Source organism: Scyliorhinus canicula, chromosome 20 (genome assembly GCF_902713615.1).
Source record: "Scyliorhinus canicula chromosome 20, sScyCan1.1, whole genome shotgun sequence".
Classification (NCBI taxonomy): domain Eukaryota; kingdom Metazoa; phylum Chordata; class Chondrichthyes; order Carcharhiniformes; family Scyliorhinidae; genus Scyliorhinus; species Scyliorhinus canicula.
In genome coordinates, this window is record NC_052165.1 from 55,174,644 (window position 1) to 55,191,586 (window position 16,943).

The 16,943-nt window shown below is 45.9% G+C and overlaps 1 protein-coding gene across 9 annotated transcripts in view; it reads right to left on the bottom strand.

The window, feature by feature from the left end:
- Positions 1–16,943, bottom strand: part of erc1b (ELKS/RAB6-interacting/CAST family member 1b) — a 1,169,759-nt gene that overhangs the window by 977,028 nt on the left and 175,788 nt on the right. For all 9 annotated transcript variants that reach the window (XM_038780204.1, XM_038780201.1, XM_038780203.1 and 6 more), the window contains exon 8: positions 2,611–2,748. In XM_038780204.1, the coding sequence (XP_038636132.1) occupies positions 2,611–2,748 (138 nt within the window). The remainder of the gene's footprint in view (positions 1–2,610; positions 2,749–16,943) is intronic.

Here is a 16,943-nt window from a genome sequence, read left to right on the forward strand (position 1 = left end):
CAGTTTTTATATGGCTGCACCTTCTTCTCCAGGCCAGGTGGGCACTCCCCAGTTTGGAAGTCGCTCTGACGCATCCGCATCCCCCCTCCCTGTTTAACAATCGGGACCAGTCAAAACTCTTTTTGGTTCTAAGCTCCATGATATCCTGTTGTCCTACTGCTGTTGGTTATCTGTTTTTTCCTGAGATATAGGAGTTAGGACTCTTGCTTTTGTTCCCTTATTTTACTACTTCTATGGGCAACAATAGGTTGAGTATTAAGATTTGGTTGTGCCCAGTCTTCTCTTTTTGCCTTGCCGTTTTGCTATCTTGAACTTGTCGGGTGGCTGCCTGTCCAGATCTGGTACTGGATAAAATTTAAATTGCACTGTTAGGGTTAGTCGATTCCCCTTAACACTGGGGTTCTTGGGGTATGTTTTCTTCTTCTGTCATTTGTTTTGTAACTAAGGGTGAGACAGAGGTCTATAACATTGCCTGTACCATATTGGGGTGCAAACAGGTCATCTATAAGTGGAAGGAACATGTTTTTTATCATCCAATTTTATTGGTTCCCAATTATGTAATGATACCTATAACGTTTTACTCGTGTGAAGCAGATTTTGTGGAAAAATTGAAAATCTCAAATGGGCACCGAGATGCAAATAACAGGGTGCTACTTTAATCTACATAGTGTAGGCAGATCGGACAAATATGCTATGGCAGATAAATTCCTGGATTGTGTACAAATGGGTTTTTTAGACCTGTATGCTGAGGAATCAACCAGGGGACATGCTATCTTAAATTTGGTATGATGTAATTAATTAATAACCTGTGTGAGGTCCATCAAGACATAGTGACCATAATGTGATAGAATTCTTCATTAGGATGGAAAGTGAAGAAGTCCGATCTAAAACTAGGCTCTTAAATCTAAACAACACTACAAAGGAATGAGGTGGAAGTTGACTTAGATACATTGGGGAATTTCATTAAAGGGCATGGTGGTGACTAGGCAATGGCTAACATTTAAGACATGAATATAAGCCTTGCAACAGCTATACATTCTTTCAGGTGCAAAAACACAACCAGAAACAAGGCCCAAACCATGCTATACAAAAGAATTAAGGATCGTATTAGATCCATAGAGAAAAGTCATACAAGTTGCTAGAAAAAGTAGCCAGACTGAGGATTGGGAGTGGGTATGAGAGTAAACTTGCAAGTAACATAAAAGCATATGTGGAAAAGCCTTTATAAGTATGCAACAAAAAAAAAGATTAGTGAGGATAGGTGTCGTGGGGGTGGGGCAATGGTCTAGAACAAGGGGTCAGGGCCTCAGGATACGGGGTTGACCATTGAGGACTGATATGAGAAAAAATATCTCGACTCCAGAGGGTGAACCTATGGAATTCTCTACCACAGAACACTATGGAGGCCAGGTCACTGAATAGATTTAAGGAGGAAATAAATGGATTTCTAGTCTCTTAAAGCGGTATGGGGTACAAGAGTATGGTATTGATAGAGGATCAGCCATGATCATACTGTGTGGCTTCACAACCTCTGAAGGTCTGAATGGTCAACTCCTGCTCCTGTTTTCTATATTTCCATAAAAGCACCATTTCCAAAATAAGATTGGTGATTTGATTGGCGAAGCAGGTGGAAGTACAGATTTTGGGAATGCGGGTAGGATCTCCAAATGAAAGATTGATGTTTAGAATCTGATTGGGATGGATAGTGAAGTTGTAATTCACAGTTTTGCTGAGGGATTTGTATAAACTGTTTCAGCAATAGTGGAGAAACATGTATTTAAGAACAACTGGTCCCTTTTAACTAAATTCTTCCTTCTTCTAATCCCCTTCAATTACCACTGCTACAAAAAGAATGAACTCTAAAACCTAACACAGATATTGGTTCAGGCTGAAAAAAGGCACGGTGGCGCAGTGGAAATGAGAAACTGCCAAAACCAAGGAGAAAAGTCATAATACACAAAGATAAACCAATTAATAAACTTAATCATGCTATAGAGGAAAAAACTGAATCGAAATTTGTGTTCAATTATTTCATTAACAAGCCATGGTGGGATAATTGATATACGGTTTTTCCATTATTATACGTTAATGTATGTTTTTTACATTATATTGTGACAGGTTGATGAATGGATTTTCCATTTATAAAAGCATGGCAAAGGTAGTATGATTAATAGGTACAGAAAGTACATATCATTTGCAAGAGCACAAACTGGAAAATAACCGCACTCCTCTCCTTTATTCCTGCAATAGCTCTTGCAATGTCCTTTTACAGATTCTCAACTTAAAGCTCTGCCAAGAATACTCCTGCAAGCAACAATGTGGGATGACTCTTCATCTCTTATTCCATAACTCCCTCTTTACTTTCCAGCTTCTTGTGAAGAAATATTTTAAAATGGAAACTCTCAATCTGAATAATCTATGTCAGACACTTGTTTTTGGCAACCTTGTTAACGCTGGCTCTGGAAATAATTAACTGCAATTTACAGTCGAAATATAGTAGGTGTTGCTATCCAAATGTTTATGACATATCAAACATGGTGTTGCATTATATTAAGGGCTTGTTCTAGTTACTGTAAACTTTCATCTGAACCAAACCCACCAACAACTCACCTTCTCTGCTAGAGCCTCCTCCAAGGTAGTAAGGGCAGTATCTGTATTGTTGGTGTCTGCCTGCAGTGATTTTACACGTTCTTTCAAACTCGTCATTTGTTTCTCTTTATCCCTCAATTGTTCCTGCAGGTTCTCAATCTGCAAAATATGGGAAAAGTAGACACGGATATGAAATAATGCACTACATTTCCAACAAATTAGAAGGGCTGCAGAATACAATCATGTACAGTAAGAGCAATGAGCCAAGTGGCTTTTTTCCATGCTGTAAACCTTAGTTTCTGGAAGCAATTTAGAATGTAAATCTTTCAAAGTATTATTATTTAATTAGATTTCTTGTATAGTCTTGTGTTGATAAAGACAAAATTTAATCACTTCTGTTACTATTAAAATAAATATTTCTACTTTAGCATGTCTGGTGAGTGCCAAGATTGCCCTCTGGGGTGAAATTTAAAAATATATCACACACTGGACAATCATACTAACATTACAAAATGCTACACCAATAATCCACTAAAACTCCAGTTCAGATATGCCAGACCAGTTTTGATTTGATTTATTATTGTCACATGTATTAGTATACAGTGAAAAGTATTGCTTCTTGCATGCTGTACAAACAATGCATACCGTACATAGGGAAGGAAGGAGAGACTGCATAATATAATGTTACAGTTATAACAAAGTTTAGAGAAAAGAAACAGTTACTACAATGACATCATAATGATGCTTGTGTTAAATATTAAAAACCAGTTTTAAGTTGCTGGTAGTTGGTATTACGACAATGTCCTTAAACTTTTGTGTTCACATTCAGCGTGAATTTGACGCGATGACAGTATCTTTTTTTAAAAATTGAATGCAAAATAAATGTGGCTAATTTCTCATTTGGTTCTGACCAATCATAGGTCAAACAACAAGCCAGACCACAACTTGGCACCAGTGCGTTAAACCATGAATCATATTCAAGTAATTCAATTGGATGGTTATGGAGGTGCACTTGAAAGAAAGTCATTTAATCTCCATTTTGACCAAGGAGTGACAGTTGCAGCCACTATTAGCTCCTATAGTCTAAAGACAAGTTGTGGGCAACCTGTAGCGGGGGGGTCCACATGTGGCCCATTTGAGTTCTGAGTGCAGCCCACAAGACATTTTAGTTGACCCATGCACAGGGTTGCCACACGTTTGCCATCCACATAGATTTTTCACCTTACCGGTATGACGAGCGATACACACAAAGCAAGGGCAAGTGATGTGAGGTACATGCTGATTGCACACTGCACTGACTGAGATCTGTGCGCTCCTTCTGCATGCAAAGTGTAATTATTTCTTTTGACCATTTGACGTTCATGACGGTTCTAAGGAGAACAATCAGAAGTAAAGCATTTTGAGACAAATACCCATTAGTTGGATCGCTATGAAGGTTCAGCCCCTCAATTGGAGTTCTTGGATGAAATCTACAAGAAAGATGGTTTATTAAGTTCCTATGAGGTGTGGTCAGAATTTCAAAAAAACAATGGTCATCTGATGGATCTCTGTCTTTTCGGAACCCTGGATATCCATTATCCCTTCTCAGTTCCCAAATAACAGAGGTCAAGTCTGTGCTTTTTGGAAAAGTATTTTATTTGTCAGCTGTGCCACTGGTAAACTTATTTTCAATACAAAATTTAGAACTAGCCCTGCAGCAAGCTCGTCAGAATAATTGTCTTTAGCGAATACAGTAGTTGAGTTTTCATTCAATTACGGATCATAGTAATTCTTCAAATCATAATACACAGGATAAAATAACTAAGTAATTTAAACAAAAGAAAAATGGTGATTAGCAAAAGCAAGCAGCAAAGGAAATAGGTTTCAGAAATATAGATGGGGTGATCCCTGGATGAGTTTTTCCATCCCGGTAAGTGATTCTTAAGGAGATTATTATCTTTATAATAATTTTTACTTCTGATTGATTTTAACTAATTTATAATTTACTCAATTTGGGCAAAATGTCTGTCCAGCAATTTAAGAGATATGTATTTAAATATTTGGTGCAAAGTTCCCATACCATCGCTTGCCAGTTTTCCAAATTATCCACACCTCTATCTAACATTAATTAGAAAAACACAGTTTTCGTTAAGACATTATCACCCTAGATTGGCTGTTATATATACCCGTTCTTAGGATAGCATAATACAATGGTGCCTTTTACCTAGTTGACGTCACTGACCTTGCAACTTGCAGATATGAAATTAAAGTGTATGATCTGGATTAATCCTTAGTGGATTCCCAGTTGCTTGATATGATTATAGTTAATTATTCTTAATGTGTTCTCATTTAACCCCTTTACCTCTATCATCTTCCCTTACTCTCATGGTTATAGCTGACTTGAAAAGTCAATTTCTATCATCATCCCTGAGAACATTTTTTTATTAATGTCACACATAGGCTTACATTAAATCTGCAATGAAGTTACTGTGAAAATCTCCTAGTCGCCGCATTCCGGCACATGTTTGGGTACATTCAGAGAGAATTCAGAATGTCCAATTCACTTTTGGGTGGAAACTGGAGCACCGAGAGGAAACCCACACAGAGACGGGGAGAACGTGCAGACACTGCACGACAGTGCCACAAGCCGGGAATTGAACCCGGGCTCCTGGCGCTGTGAAGAAACAGTGCTACCGTGCCACCCTGCACATGGAATCCCTGCAGTGCAGAAGGCAACCATTTGGCCCACTGAGCCTGCACCGTGTAGCCACCTGGGGTGGCCACATCCCGATTCCAAAATGGATACTCGCAAAGAGTGCAGGGAAAGATAGACAGCACTAGAAAAAGAAGCAGGTACAAGGTTTCCTGTGGATTGGAACTTGCAGAGCCCAGACAGAACTGAAACTACAAGCCATTAGCATAGTAATAAGCTATCTCCGGGGACAAAAAGAAACATTTAAACAATCGGTACCAGGGCAGACTCCCCGGCGCCAGTGGAGACTAAAACAAAGGCAGGCCAACGGTTACCTAGGCCCAGCGATCGGGGAACGACCCTATTATTGGAGAGAATCGATACAAATAATTGGGACATGGTCCAATTAATTGGGACCAAGTCCAGGGTCCGCCCAGAAGGGCGCGAAACCCTTTGGACTATAAAGAAGAGTCCCCAAGGTCAGTTCGCTCTCTTACCCTTATTCTTCTTCTTCACCTTCACCTTGGCCTTTGGCTCTCAGTGATGAGAGGCCCGCCAAGCACCAGCCAAGTAAGTCTAAGGTCAATGCACGCTACGAGATAGGCGCTCCTAGCTACTATTCTATACCAGTTCAAAGCCAGCAGTATCAGAACCGGACAACGGCCATTGTTCCTCTGACTGAGTGGGGCCCCCCGAAGCTAAGTATAGGCTTTTAGTAGTAGTTGTAGTTTAGCGAGTAGAGTTTGTGCATGAGTAATAATTGACTGTGTGTAAATAAATGTGCATTGATTTCAAACTTACTAACTGGTGTATCGAGTCATTGATCAGTATTCGGTTTTGAACCTTGTGGTGGTATCAGAAAGATACTTGGCGAGTCTTGAGCAAAGGTAATTAAAACAGAGCAAATTAAGGAAAGCATAACGAGCAACAACCGACCCTATGAAAGATCACCCTACCATTCTCCTACTCTATCCCCGCAACCGCACCAACCTGCACATTCCTGGACACTGAGGGGCAATTTTGGCCAATCCATCTAACATTTCATGGAAGAATATTACGGATTCAACAGATCGTATTGAAAAAAAATGATAAATTTGGGGACTCCCTGCATTGGTACTATTATAGTGTCTCATAAGGACAGGTAATTAGTTCAAACAGATTCTAGGATCAGATACCTTTTGCCTTGAAAGAATACCTGGGGAAACAGTTAATTCATTCAGACTGAAACAATTGCAAGATTTCAGATTGCTGTCAATATTCTGGGAGGTTTCACGAAAGAGAAGTGAGAATGAAAGCACCTTCAGCAGATACTAAAGATAAAACTGAAACAAAAATAATGAGCAAATGAAACCCAAGGGACAATTAGCCGGTGTTTTATGCCCGATTCGATGTGTCAGGATCCTCGAAATGACATGACAGAATTCTGAGGAAGAATACAATCTCCATAGAGACCATTAACAATTACAGAAATTTGAGCATGCAGTTATTATCTGAAGTAACTACACCACTCCATTTCAAGATTTTATATCTTAAAATAAAACAAATTAAACAAACCAACTGGAATGTCAAATCTTAAAGTGGGTTAGAATACATAGTAATCATTTAAACTTCACCATTATAACAAGGTTATCGTTACAGACATGACGTAAATGGCCTCTTTCTGAGCTGTAACCTTTCTATGGTTCAATAAAGTTAATGATGAATCTAAAAACATAATTTTGGTCACAAGGATGAATGTGAATTCAACACAAACCTTCAATCATGGAATAGCAGACCATAGTCAATATGTAGTCAGTATGTGGGACAGATTGGTCATCATCTAAGGATCAATGCAAGATTAAAGAATACAAAAGCCCACTTGTTTATAGGTCTAGTGACAACACTGGGGTCACTAAAGAGAGTTATAATTCCATACAAAATAGTTGGAATAAACATTTAATAAGAATTGATGTGGGCTTCAATGATTGATATGCTGTAAAGTAAACCTTTAAAAGTAACCAGTAAAGGCACAAATTATATTTTGCCACAGAGAATGATACAGCAATTATTTTTGAAAAGTCCATTGAAATCACAGTTACCCAGTCATGACATTATTGTATCTCTCTAACAAACCTAATGTCTCGAGTGTTGGACAAGTACTAATGACACCAAGAGATAAGAATTGGAGAGAAACTGTCTAAAGTTACCAATAAAAACATCAGATTTGTAGAGCTTAGAGTTTATTTTGAGGAACCAGATTAACGGTCAACTAGTTTTGTCACAGCTGATCTGGCAAGGTGGGATGGTCTCCCTCTGTCACTGGCGGGTCAGGTACAGGCGGTTAAAATGAATATGTTGCCGTGATTCCTGTTTATTTTCCAATGCCTGCCTATTTTCCTGCCAAAGGCATTTTTGAGAGAGATTGAAGGGATGATTACTTTGTTCATATGGGGAGGGAAGGTGACCAAAATTAGAAAGGTGCTACTACAGAGAGGAAGGCAGGCATGGGGTCTGGATCTTCCGAAACTGATTATTACTGGGCGGCGAATGTGGAGGTGGTAGGGAGCTGGGTCAGAGGGGTTGACTCCCATTGGGTCAGAATGGAGGAACATTTGTGTAGGGGGTCAGGATTGAAGGCACTAGCAACAGCACCGCTCCCAACGGCCTAGGGGAGGTATTCAGGAAGTCCAGTAGCAATAACTTTGTTGAGAATTTGGAGGCAGTTTCGACAGCACTTTGGGATGGGGGCAGGATCAAAGGAAATGTCGATTCGGGGAACCGTAGATTAGAGCCAGTGAAGTGGGGTGGAAATTTTCGGAGATGGGAGGAGAAAGGAATTAGGACACTAAAAGATTTGTTTCTTAGGGGTTGGTTTGCAGGATTGAAAGAGCTGGGAGCGAAATATGGGCTGGAGCAGGGGGAAATATTTAGATACATGCAGACTTTGCCAGAAAGAAGATACAGAGTGATGGAACCATCAATTCAGCGAACACGTGTAGTTGGATCTGAACAGAGGCTTTAATACACTTACAATAGAGCCAGCCTTTTCATCGTTGAACTTCAGGTGAACTGGCAGGCTGGCTCTAAGGCACTGATCTTTATACATCGGTCCCAGGGGGAGGAGTCCTGGGCAGAGCCAAGGGAGGAGCCCAGTACAAACTCTTGCGTACTCCCAGAGCGACTCCCCCTGGTGGTCAGATAGTGCAACTGCACTTACAATGGGTAGATACTGAACATATATACATGCAGTGATATTGGCAACTATATATAGTGTGAATCACATTCACCACATTCACCCCCTGTTAAAAAAATCAAGTCCGGCGGGGGTGATGGCTCAAAGAGTCAGTCTGTCCGGTGGATGAATTGTCCGTTTTGATCTGCGGAGCACCGGGGTTGCAGTCTCTTGCGGTGGCTGGGCGGGCGCGAGGTCTGGGGTATGGTTGCCGGCTCCGGGGCGAGTCTTGTCCGAGCCTCATACACCTTCTGGCCGAATGGAGACTGGAGACGTGGGGGGAGGGCTGGTGCTGGCGCTCGGGACTGGTGGGGTGAGCTCGCAGAATCGGGGGCGCAAGGGGGCGGCCGCATAGGGAACGGGGAAAGGAGTTCCTCGGTGGGGGTAGATGGGGGGCTGGATCCAGCGGGTGCCAGGTCCCGGAGGGATACTGTGTCCTGGCGACCGTCCGGGAACTCAACAAATGCGTACTGTGGGTTGGAATGAAGCAGGCGCATCTTTTCAACAATGGGGTCGGTCTTGTGCGCCCTGACGTGCTTCCTTAGGAGAATCGGGCCTGGCGTCCTCAGCCACGCCGGAAGTGAGACCCCTGTGGTAGTGCCCCTGGAAAAAATGAAGAGCCGCTCGTGGGGGGTTTGGTTGGTAGCTGTATACAGGAGGGATCTAATTGCATGGAGCGCGTCAGGGAGGACTTCCTGCCATTGGGAAACTTGGAGCTTCCTGGACCTGAGGGTCAGTAGGACGGTCTTCCAGACCGCCGCGTTCTCCCTCTCCACCTGTCCGTTCCCCCTGGGGTTGTAACTGGTAGTCCTGCTCGAGGCGATGCCCTTCTCGAGCAGGTACTGACACAGCTCGTCACTCATAAAGGATGCACCCCGGTCGCTGTGCACGTAGCTGGGGAAACCGAACAGGGTGAAGACACTATGCAGGGCCCTAATGACTGTGTGGAAGGTCATATCGGGGCATGGGATGTCGAAGGGGAATCGGGAGAACTCGTCAATAATGTTAAGGATGTAAATGTTTTTGTTAGTGGAGGGGAGTGGCTCTTTGAAATCGATCGCAAGGCGTTCCAAGGGCCAAGAAGCCTTGACCAGGTGGGCCCTGTCTGGTCTATAGAAGTGCGGTTTGCGCTCCGTACAGATCGGGCAGTCCCTGGTGACCGCTTTTACCTCCTCGTTGGAGAAAGGCAGGTTTCGGGCTCTGATGTAGTGGGCGAGCCGGGTGACCCCTGGGTGGCAGAGGTCATCGTGGATGGCTTAGGTCATCGTGGATGGCTTTTAGGCGGTTGTTTACGCGCTGGCGCATGTCCCGCGGGATAGGGCATCCGAGGGCTCGTTGAGCTTCCCCGGTCGATATTTGATATCGTAATTGTAGGTGGAGAGTTCAATCCTCCACCTAAGAATTTTGTCATTTTTAATTTTGCCCCTTTGCGAGTTGTCGAACATGAAGGTGACCGACCGTTGGTCGGTAATGAGGGTGAACCTCCTACCTGCGAGGTAGTGCCTCCAGTGTCGGATAGCCTCCACGATGGCTTGTGCTTCCTTCTCGACTGAGGAGTGTCGGAGTTCTGAGGCGGATAGGGTACGGGAGAAAAATGCAACGGGCCGCCCTGCTTGGTTTAAAATGGCTGCTAGCGCTACCTCTGAGGCGTTGCTCTCAACCTGAAAGGGAGTGGATTCATCCACCGCCCGCATGGCTGCTTTTGCGATGTCGTCCCTGATGCAGCTGAAGGCCTGGCGCGCCTCAGCAGACAGGGGAAATAGTGTGGCCTTGAAGAGTGGACGGGCTTTGTCCACATTTTGGGGGACCCACTGGGCGTAGTACGAAAAGAGCCCCAAGCACCGTTTAAGGGCCTTGGGGCCATGGGGGAGGGGGAGTTCTAAGCATGCGGTCCGGGTCTGGACCCAGGACTCCATTCTCCACGACGTAGCCGAGGATGGCTAGTCTGTTTATGCGGAACACGCATTTCTCCTTGTTATATGTAAGGTTTAATTTTTGGGCCGTCTGGAGAAAACGGTGGAGGTTGGCGTCATGGTCCTGCTGGTCATGGCCGCAGATGGTAACATTATCTAGATACAGAAACGTGGCCCGCAGCCCGTACTGGTCTACCATTCGGTCCATTGCTCGTTGGAACACCGAAACCCCATTAGTGACGCCGAAGGGAACCCGGAGGAAATGGAAGAGGCGGCCATCGGCCTCGAACGGCGTGTAGTGGTGGTCCTCCGGGCGGATTGGGAGCTGGTGGTATGCAGACTTCAGATCCACCGTGGAAAATACCCGATATTGGGCAATCTGGTTTACCATGTCTGCAATTCTGGGGAGGGGATACGCGGCTAGGAGCGTAAAGCGATTGATGGTCTGGCTATAATCGACGACCATGCGGAATTTTTCCCCGATCTTGACGACCACCACCTGAGCTCTCCAGGGACTGTTACTGGCCTCTATGATCCCCTCACTGACCAGCCTTCGGACCTCCGTTCTGATAAATACCCTATCCTGCAGGCTGTACCGCCTGCTGCGGGTGGCTACCGGTTTGCAATCCGGGGTGAGGTTGGCGAAGAGAGGAGGGGGGGGCGATGCGCAGCGTGGCGAGGCTGCAGATAGTGAGTGGGGGCAGGGGCCCGCCGAAGCTGAGGGTGAGACTCTTGAGGTTACATTGGAAATCCAAGCCGAAGAGGAGTGGCACGCAGAGGTCGGGCAAGACATATAGTTTAAATTTGGAATAGCTAGCACCTCGAATCGTTAGCGTTGCTGTAGTGCGGCCTTGGATTTGGGTGGAATGGGAGCCCGAAGCGAGGGCGATAGTTTGGTTGACGGGATAAATAGGGAGGGAACAGCGTCTTACCAGCTCTGGGTGTATGAAGCCCTCTGTGCTCCCGGAGTCGAAGAGGCACTACGTGTTGTACCCATTGATCTGGACCTCCGTCATCGAATTTCTCAGATGCTTGGGGTGAGATTGGTCGAGGGTGACCGCGTTGAGTTGCGGGCCGCGTGGTGGGTGCCCGGGGAGGTCGTACTCCTCCGATGAGCTGTTTGAGTCTGGGGATGCAGCTAGGGCCCGTGGATCGCACGTGGAGGGTGGTGATGAAGATGGCGTCCAAAATGGTGGCCCCCATGAATCACACGTGGCCGGCCGCATGGTGGAGGTTTGCCAAGATGGCGGCCCCCATGGATCGCACGTGGCAGGAGGGGGTGGAGCCTGAGCGTAGGCTGCAGCGTTTCGGGCCCCGCGGCCTGCTGGTGCTGGGGGCGATGTTTTTGGACTGTTGGGGTGTTGAGGGCTGGGGCCCTTCTGCCGAGGCACACTCTAGCATAGTGGCCTTTCTTCCCGCAGCAGGTCACGGATCGGGCTGAGCAGTGCTGCCGCAGGTGCTGGCTTTTTCCAGAGAAGTGGCAGGCTGGAGCAGTTGAATAACTGGTTTGGGGAGCTGAATAGTGGCAGGCTGGAGCAGTTGAATAACTGGTTTGGCGAGCTGAGTAGCTGGCTGGGGAAGCTGAGTAATTAGCTGGAGCAGCTGAATAGCTTGAGTAGTTGACTGGGACAGTAGGGCGACCGGCTGTGGCAGCGCGATAGCTGGGGGGCCTTGCGGCACAGGCTTGGGGGGGTCCTCAGGTCGGGGGCCCATGCGGGGTTAGCGGGGTCCGCGGGAAATGAGTTGAGGCTGCGGAAGGAAACTTCCATTGTGATAGCAACCTCTACGGTAGTCTCTAAGCCCCGAGCCCCATTTTCTAATAATCTCTGGCGTACATAGCTAGATCGAAGGCCCGCTACAAAAACATCCCGTATAGCAAGCTCCCTATGTTCGGCCGCGGTTACGGCCTGGTAATTGCAGTCATTTGAGAGATTGTTCAACTCGCGTGCAAATTCAGCTAAAGTTTCAGTAGACCGTTGTCAGCGAGTCGTGAACACATGGCGGGCAAAGACCTCGTTCATGGTCCTAATATACATTTTGTCCAAAATCGCCAGCGCTGCGGTGTAGGAACCGGCTGGATTTAGTTGTGTAGAAATTCTGTGGCTTACCCTCGCGTGCAGTAGGCTGAGCTTTTGTTCCTCCGTAGTTTCAGCGGTGCTGATTTCGGCCAGGTAGGCCTTAAAACATTTCAGCCAGTGGCAGCAGGTTTCTTTCGCCTCTGCACCCTGCAGATCGAGTTCTAGACGTCCTGGTTTTAGAGCGGATTCCATGCTTTACTTCGGCAGCTTCTTAAGTGTATTAAATTGATGGAACCATCAATTCAGCGAACATGTGTAGTTGGATCTGAACAGAGGCTTTAATACTTACAATAGAGCCAGCCTATTCGTCATTGAACTTCAGGTGAACTGGCAGGCTGGCTCTAAGGCACTGATCTTTATACATCGGTCCCAGGGGGAGGAGTCCTGGGCGGAGCCAAGGGAGGAGCCCAGTACAAACTCTCGTGTACTCCCAGAGCGAATCCCCCTGGTGGTCGGATAGTGCAACTGCACTTACAATGGGTAGATAACGAACATATATACATGGAGTGATATTGGCAATTATATATAGTGTGAATCACATTCACCACACAGAGCTTCCCAATAGAGCCGCCTTCCACATTGCTGGAGGAGGTGCTGACGACAAGAGGACTGGAGAAAGGGGTATTATCGGCAATTTACGGGGCTATTTTGGAAGAGAAGAAGGCACCGCTGGAACGGATCAAGGCAAAGTGGGAGGAAGAGTTGGGAGAGGGTATGGAGGAGGGGTTCTGGTGTGAGGTGCTCCGGAGGGTGAACGCCTCCACCTCATCTGCGAGGTTGGGGCTGATACAGCTGAAGTTGATACATAGAGCACACCTTACAAGGGCGAGGATGAGTCGGCTCTTTGAGGGGGCAGAAGATGTGTGTGAACATTGCGGGGAGTGCCTGCAAACCATGTTCATCTGTTTTAGTTCTGTCCAAAACTGGAGGATTACTGGAAGGAGGTTTTTACGGTAATCTCTGAAGTGGTGCACGTGAAACTGGACCCGGGCCCTTGGGAGGCCATATTTGGGGAGCGGAGGCAGATGTTGTAGCCTTCGCCTCGTTGATCACCCAAAAGCGGATCCTGTTAGAGTGGAGATCAACCTCTCCACCCTGTGCCCTGGTCAAATTTGAACTGAGGGGAAGGATGGATGGGTTCTAAAATTCATGGGCATTATTCATTGGATTACATCGAACATTAGAGGGGGGGCTGTATGTGTTAATGGTGACCATGGGTGATTCCTGATTCCTTTTTGTCATTTGTTTATGTTAACGTGCGGGCTAATGTTTGGGGGTTTGGTGGGAGGATGGGATCGTTGTTACTGATATGAGGATTGACATTGCATTCGTTACTGATTGTTGTTTATTGTTGGGTGTAAATCTGGGAGAAAATGTGAAAAAGGCGAATAAAAATATTTCTTTTAAAAACTAGTTTTGTCACACAGATGGATTTGTACTGAAAAAGTCTTTGCAGTTGGGATTTTATAAGGCTAAATCGATTTGAAGAGTGATAAAGATGTGAAAGTGGACTCTGCCACAGAGAGGTACCCGTAAAGAAAATGTTTACACTTTTGGCCACATATTCATGGAAATTAAGGTCAATTGACATGAAGGTACATATCTTCAGGGAATGTGTTTCAGAAAATTATTTGTAACAGTCAAAAAAGGTAGATGCAGAAAGAAACCCATGGAAACATATTTCAAAATGGTCTGAACCAGGCTTCCAGGATACATTAGTTTTCTGTGTGGTCAAAATTTGTTGTGCACATCTAAAAACAGATCCTGTGATGGTACCACAAAGAAAAATATCTTCATGATGCATGTCAATTTCTTATGGGGTGGTCGTATATACTTTGAAAAGTGTTACAAATAAATTTAGAATAGAATTTTAGAGTCCAGTATGTAGGCTTCTATAAAGTCTAGAAAAAGTGAAATCAATAATCCAATTTCTCGAAGTGGCACTTCCAAAAAGACAGGGCCAGCTTTATTTATGCAGGAACTCCTCATTGGGGAAGGCAGGTTATAACACCCCTGCACCCCTCCCCCCAAAGTCCATGGAATCCACCGAAGACCCTGGCGAAGGAGGGCGTCGGACTCGTTTTGCCACAGGCTGGACACCATTTGCACGAGGCGCTGGATCGGGCGACGTGTAATGAGACAGAGAATGGCGCTTCGGTGATGAACGCGTAATGGTTGTACATCCACGGCCCTTGGGACCGAGGAATGCCGTTCTGAGGCATCCTGTGCCTCTGTCATCTCGGCGTCCCTATCTCCACGTGGTTCTGCAACGACCTGTGCAGGCTTTTAGTGCGGCGCCAGAAGAAGATAGTGAGGAACAACCTCCACTGTGTCTGGTCTCTGCGGTTGTAGAAGTGAGCTCCAGGGGCAGGGAATCTTTGGAAGAGGTAGCCTTCTGGACAGAACGTGGTCTACATGCTTGCGCTGGAGACGACCCTGGGATTGCACCTGGTAAGAGATCGGGCCCATTCGTCGAAAGATAACGCCAGGGACCCACTGGGCACCACCAGCAAAATTTCGAATGTACACCAGGTCACCAGGCGCACCTGTCGAATCGGCCGATGCCAAGAAAGGCCATGTCCTTTGCCCTTCTTGAGTGCAGCGTACTTTGCGCCAATATCCAGGAAAACCATGCCAAGACAGGTGCGAAGTCTCCGGCTCATTAGGAGTTCCGCGGGAGCTACCCCAGTCACCCGCATGTGGAGTGGTCCTATACAAAAACAAAAAAGCAAGCCAGTCTCGTGTCCATAGACCCGGAAGACTGCTTCTTTAGGCCCCGTTCGACTATCTGCAATGCGCGCTCCGCCAACCCATTGGAAGCCGGGTGGTATGGAGCGGTGCGGATATAGCGTATGCCGTTTATCTTCATGAACCTCGCAAATTCCTCACTTGTGAAAGGCGTGCCGTTGTCCATGACGAGCACCTCGGAGAAGCCATGCGTACTGAAAGACAACCGCAACTTTTGATCGTTGCGCAGGATGTTGTGCCTACCATCTTATGCACCTCTAGCCATTTAGACTGGCATCAATTAATAGAAGGAACTGTTATGGGCCAGTTTTAGAGAACCCAAAGTGTATCATGGAGTTCACCTGACTCACGACTTTTACTAGAATGTGGTATGGGGAGCACAACGGCCCACTCTACAGGTGTGGTACACGCAGAAATGGAAAAGTATTTTTTAAAGCAAAACAATGTTATTCTATGAACTCAAGATAACCTTTTTAAAACATACAGTGAACATCTTAGCAACCATCAATTCAAATACACCCCCCAAAGAATACAACGCTAAGTAATCCTTAAGCTTTCCTTTTAACATCCATAAGATATTAGAAAAATGTTTTAACAGAAGCACATCAGGTTTAGATTTACTACTGAGAACAGTTATCACTCTGAATTCATCAAATGATCAAGAGATAGTCTTTACATGGCAGAGAGAACAACATTATACTTTATTTGGCTGGCTGCAGCTCCAACACTAAACCAAAACCAAAGAAACACAGAAACACTCAAGTTTTTTTCAAAGTGAAACTAAAAACTGACAGACAGCCCAGCTTCACCCACACTCTGACACCACTGCAGTAACATGAAGCAGACAAACATTTCTTAAAGTTACACTCTCATGACAGAACATGGATCCTTGAAAAGGGACGGCGAAATCCACATGCAAGCGCACCCAAGGCCGCCCTGGCCATTCCCACAGATGTAGTGGCACGGCCGGTGGAAGCTTCTGATGCTCCAGGCAAATGGAGCAGTTTTGGGCCACCTTCTCAATGTCGGTGTCGAGGCCTGGCCACCAGACATAACTCCGGGACAACATTTCCATTTTGGTCACACCCGGATGCCCATTGTGCAAGTCTCTTAGTATCAGCTACTGTCCTTTTTCCAGGACGACCACATGCGTCACCCACAAGAGGATACCGTCTTCCATGCTAAATTCTGACAGCTTGGAGGAAAATGCCCGTAACTCGCCTGGGAGCTGTCTATGTTGCCCACCATACAGGACTATGTGCCGAACCATTGACAAGACTGTCTACGTCTGGGTCCACTCACAGATCTGCAATGCCGTGACAGGCAAGGAGTCCATAAAATTGCCTCACGTGTCGTGGGGGTCGACATGGAGCCGCTCGTACTCCCTAAGGATTGTGGGATTGTCATTAGTCCCCAGTCAGTGGTAAGCAGGCAGGTTATAACAGCAGCCTGCCATTTTAATTCAAGCAGAAGGAAGCCATGGCCTTTGCCTTTCATACACAAGAGGACTGCAGGAGCAGAAGAGATCAGTGATGACTCAGTTTGCCTGGTGGCCAATGAATTGGCCTAAAATGGGGTGGGGTGGGGGGGGGGCATGGCGGATGACAGGTGGTGATTGGATCTGTTCCCACTGATTAGGGACAGATACCAAAGAGCTTTCAGTTTCACTCTGGCAGTTAAGGGAGAAAGCCTCTCTTTCCCGCCCCTGTTTCCTCCACAAAAGCCAGCTAATT